Raw genomic sequence first — 5,001 nt, forward strand, 5'->3', positions numbered from 1 at the left:
CTAGGGGTGGAAGGACATAGAGTTTTGTCCATTGCCCTATAGATAGCCACCTGCTAATAAGGAGGATCTTACTTTGTTAGGCCTCTGAAAACTCACAAAAATCTCCTTTGGTTATCACTGTCCATCACTCGGCAGCTGGCCCCAGTCATGAGGAATTTTGTGGTATTGCCTATAAATCAGTGTAGCAAAGGAGAGCTGCTGCAGCCTTGTATTCTGTGACTCTTGTTTGGAAGCTCTTTTATTTCTTCTCTTCCTATAGGCAGCACATGGGACTGATTTGATAAAGGCCAAGGTCTAGAGACAGAAGTAGCAAGGGGCTTAACAACGAACACCCCCTTGGCATCTTTCCTTTCCCTACCATGACTTGAGGCTTCCAGAGGGGTCTGCAGGCTTTCACACAAAGTTCTGAGCTTTGTGACTGTTCAAACATCAAGGCATCAGTAGGGGTCTGAGGTCAGGTGAGATTGGTTGGGGCAGTGGAGGGGGCAGTGGGGTGAATTAGCAGATGAGGCTTAGGTCAGAGCTTTTAAAAGGGCTGAATATGCTCTCCTTTCATCAATCAAGCTAAAAAAGAGAAAGTGAGAGAGAGAGAGAATGGGACAGAAAATTGGAAAATTAAGTGGAGACCAAGCCAGGAACACAGGGAGCTGTACTCATATACTTCTTTGAGAGTCCCGTACCATTTAAATGCCTTTTAGCCATTTAAAAGCACAGACTCTAGCTGAGTGCTACACAATGTAACCCTCTGCAATGATGGAAATGTGTTATAAATACACTACCCTATAGTGGTAGCCACTGGCCACATGTGGCTGTTAAGCACTTGAAATGTGATTGGTATGACTGAAAAACTGAATTTTAAACTTTATTTTTTTATTAATTAAATGATTTAAAATTTTTTAATTCATTTAAATTTCAACTTTAATAGCTACATGTGGCTAGTGGCTACGATGGACCAGTACTGGTCTAGAGTTACCAAACTCTGGGTTCAAATGCCAGATCTGCCTCTTATTAGCTAGGAAACTTTAGCAAGTTATTTAACATCTGTGCCTCAATTTATTCATCTGCAAAATTGGAATATAAGGATTCTCACAGGACTGTTGTGAGGATTAGAGGAATTAATATGTATAAAGTGATTAGAGAAGTGGCTAATGCATCATAAGTGCTGTATATAATTTGTTTTTCCAATTAGAGACACAGAGTGACATTCCCATAGCCACTGAGAGGCCTCTGTAGAGAGAGAAAAAGGCCCTTCTCCACTACAGAGATAGCAGGTGGAATTCATTCATACTGCTTATGCCAGACTTCAGAAGAGATGCAATTCAAATCATGGTCCTTCTCCTGAAGGGCTGGGAGCAGTGTGTGTGTGTGGTAGGGTGTAGAAGGAAGTGCTCAACCCTAGTCACCATCTGCAACTAGCTCCTCATCACAGATCACAGAATGCTCCTTGTCCTTCCAAGCTCATCCCCTTACAGGTATGTGAGAGAATTCAGACAGGTGTCACCATCCTCAGTAATGGGAGACAGTGAGTTGTGGCCATGGAAATCTGCGTTCGAGTCCCAACCTAACTGTTAACTTACCAAGGTGAGGTTAGGTGAAGGACTTAACTCTCCCTGAACCTCAGTTTCCCCATCTGTAAAGTAGGGGTATCTTAAGTTCTCTCTTCCAAGATCGGTGTGATGACTGAAGGGAATAATGTAAGCAAAGTGCTTAGTGCAGCACCTGGTAGCTGCTATTTCCTTATCCACTTCTGTATGTTGGAATGAGAACCAATCCAGTCAGTAAGTGAGTGAGGTTCTTTCACAATCCATCATCAACAATTCTCTGAGCTCAGTTTGGGGATAAGGACATCTACTTCCTATTGCCCAGAAAAGTGGAAATTAACTGTAAAGCCATGGCTAAAATCCAGTCCTGCTGCCTCCTAGCCCTAGGCCAGGCAAGTGCAACAAAGGGCCTGCTGGCTGCTAATTTCTGATGGGGTTATAGAGTGTTTTTTTTTCATCAATCACTCTCACTGTAAGGAACACAAGTGCAAGTTACTTCGTTAAAAGCACTCACACATAACTGGGTACATTTACATATTAAGCAGGCAACTGAGACTCTAATCTTTCTATTTTATGTACAGCTGTAATCATTCCTCAGCATCAGAACACTTGTTAAATACTCAGGATACTACAGAGAACTCTCAAACCTTTGCTAAGGACAGGTGATGATTTGAAAAGCACTCCCATTCACAAGCTGGAGGCAAGCTCCCCTCAACATTCCTTGTACCCTGGTGACCACGTGTGCAGGCACCCCTGGAGCTCAGACTGACACAAAGCATAAACAGAGGGATGACTATGGGTCTCTTGGGCCCCTGAAGTTTGATGTATCTGAATAGGTAACTAGTACATATAGGGAGCAGGTCTCTATTAATCTGTGCACCCTGTTGTTGGTTTGGAAATGGAGCAGAGAAGAGAGACAGAAAATTCCAGTGCTCTGAGCAGCAGTTGTGGGAAGAAAGGTCAGTAGTGTGGCTCCGCAGAGAAAAGGAAGGCAGAGTGCCTCTGAGAAACTTGGCCTTCTTACAACACTGTTGTCTCAGATCAGCTCTAAATTCAGCCCCTCCACTCGAAAAATAACTCCAATTCAAAACCCAATCCAGACAAATACCAAACCAAACAAAGGCGTTATAAGAAAACTAGAGGTGCCGCCATATCTGCTGCTGCCGCCGCAGTTGCAAATGCAGTGTCGGGACCCGGCTGCCTCCACGCCGCCGCCAAGGGCTGAAGACGATGGATGGGCAGCAGCAGCAGTGACTCGGCTCCCGACTGCTGGGACCAGGTGGACATGGAAGCACCGGGTTTGGCCCCGAGCGGGGACTGAGCCTTCTTGGCGTTGGCGGCGGCCGCCGCCGAGGTGCAGCATGAGCCCCTCAGCTCGGCCTTCAGCCATCAGCTCAACATCAACGCCAAACCCTTCGTGCCTAACGTCCATGCCGTGGAGTTCATGCCGGCCTTCCTGCGGGGCCCGAGCCAGCCGCAGACCGCCCCCCCCTCCCCGATGACGCCCCCGGATTCTATGAAGCCTGTCCGGGCGCGGGCGACCCTCAAGGTAAAAGGCTGGGACGGGGGGGGGGGGGCGGGGCACCTGTGGAACATTCCAAAGAGGAACAGTTATTGTGGCGTGAAGGTTCCAATTCAGCCGTTACCATGGAACTTTCAGAACCTGTTGTAGAAAATGGAGAGGTGGAGATGGTTTTAGAAGAGTCATGAGAGCACAATAAAGAAGTAAGTGAAGCCGAACCAGGGGGTAGTTCTTTGGGAGATTTGGGGCCCCCAGAAGAAAGTGGCCAGGAAATGATGGAGAAAGAGGAAATCAGAAAATCGAAATCTGTGGTCGTACCCTCAGGTGCTCCTAAAAAAGAACACGTAAATTTGGTATTCATTGGGCATGTCGATGCCGGGAAATCAACCATTGGAGGACAGATCATGTTTTTGACAGGAATGGTTGACAAAAGAACACTTGAGAAATATGAAAGAGAAGCTAAAGAAAAAAATAGAGAATCTTGGTATTTGTCCTGGGCCTTAGATACAAACCAGGAAGAACGAGACAAGGGTAAAACAGTAGAAGTGGGTCGTGCCTATTTTGAAACGGAAAAGAAACATTTCACGATTTTAGATGCCCCTGGCCATAAGAGTTTTGTCCCAAATATGATCGGTGGTGCTTCTCAAGCTGATTTGGCTGTACTGGTAATCTCTGCCAGGAAAGGAGAGTTTGAGACTGGATTTGAAAAAGGTGGACAGACAAAAGAACATGCAATGTTGGCAAAAACGGCAGGGGTGAAATATTTGATAGTGCTTATTAATAAGATGGATGATCCCACAGTAAATTGGAGCGTTGAGAGATATGAAGAATGTAAAGAAAAGCTAGTGCCCTTTTTGAAAAAAGTCGGGTTTAGTCCCAAAAAGGACATTCACTTTATGCCCTGCTCAGGGCTGACCGGGGCAAATATTAAAGAGCAATCAGATTTCTGCCCTTGGTACACTGGATTACCATTCATTCCCTATTTGGATAATATGCCAAACTTCAACAGACCCATTGATGGACCAATTAGACTGCCAATTGTGGATAAGTTCAAGGATATGGGCACTGTGGTCCTGGGAAAGCTGGAATCAGGATCCATTTTTAAAGGCCAGCAGCTTGTGATGATGCCGAATAAGCACAATGTGGAGGTTCTTGGAATACTTTCTGATGATGCTGAAACTGATTATGTAGCCCCAGGTGAAAACCTTAAAATCAGACTGAAGGGAATTGAAGAAGAAGAGATTCTTCCAGGATTCATACTCTGTGATCCTACTAATCTTTGCCATTCTGGACGCACATTTGATGTTCAGATAGTGATTATTGAGCACAAATCCATCATCTGCCCAGGTTATAATGCAGTGCTGCACATTCATACTTGTATTGAGGAAGTTGAGATAACAGCCTTAATCTCCTTGGTAGATAAAAAATCAGGAGAAAAGAGTAAGACACGGCCCCGCTTCGTGAAGCAAGATCAAGTGTGCATTGCCCGTTTAAAGACAGCAGGAACTATCTGCCTTGAGACATTCAAAGATTTTCCTCAGATGGGTCGTTTTACTTTAAGAGATGAGGGTAAGACCATTGCAATTGGCAAAGTTCTGAAACTGGTCCCAGAGAAGGACTAAGCAGTTTTCTTGATGCCCCTATACCATACTGGGAGAATTGACTATGATAAAGTTCACCATCTTCTCTTATTTACTACACATTGACAAACTTTTCTCCATCTTTTGCAAAGAAAAATTCCACAGCAAAAATCCATGTTTTGTCAGCTATCATGTTGAGATCTCAGCTATGTCACTGCTGAATTTACCCACAATTTCCTCCTCCTATTCCATTCTGCTTCCTTGAACAAAATCAGTAAAATCTTTGTAACTGATGTGGATGTAATTGTCTATAACAATGAAAAATTAATACATTTTTAATTTTTCATTTTCCTTTAAG

At 44.4% G+C, this 5,001-nt stretch overlaps 1 protein-coding gene across 1 annotated transcript; it reads left to right on the forward strand.

The window, feature by feature from the left end:
- The first annotated feature begins 2,760 nt into the window (after window positions 1-2,760).
- LOC113887092 (eukaryotic peptide chain release factor GTP-binding subunit ERF3A-like) lies at window positions 2,761-4,726 on the forward strand. Its single transcript, XM_027533937.1, is given in 2 exon segments — window positions 2,761-3,036; window positions 3,039-4,726. Coding segments are annotated over 2 exon segments (1,908 nt in total). The 5' UTR covers window positions 2,761-2,775; the 3' UTR covers window positions 4,686-4,726.
- Window positions 4,727-5,001: the final 275 nt, after the last annotated feature.

The sequence above is a fragment of the Bos indicus x Bos taurus genome, chromosome X (genome assembly GCF_003369695.1).
Source record: "Bos indicus x Bos taurus breed Angus x Brahman F1 hybrid chromosome X, Bos_hybrid_MaternalHap_v2.0, whole genome shotgun sequence".
NCBI classification, from domain to species: domain Eukaryota; kingdom Metazoa; phylum Chordata; class Mammalia; order Artiodactyla; family Bovidae; genus Bos; species Bos indicus x Bos taurus.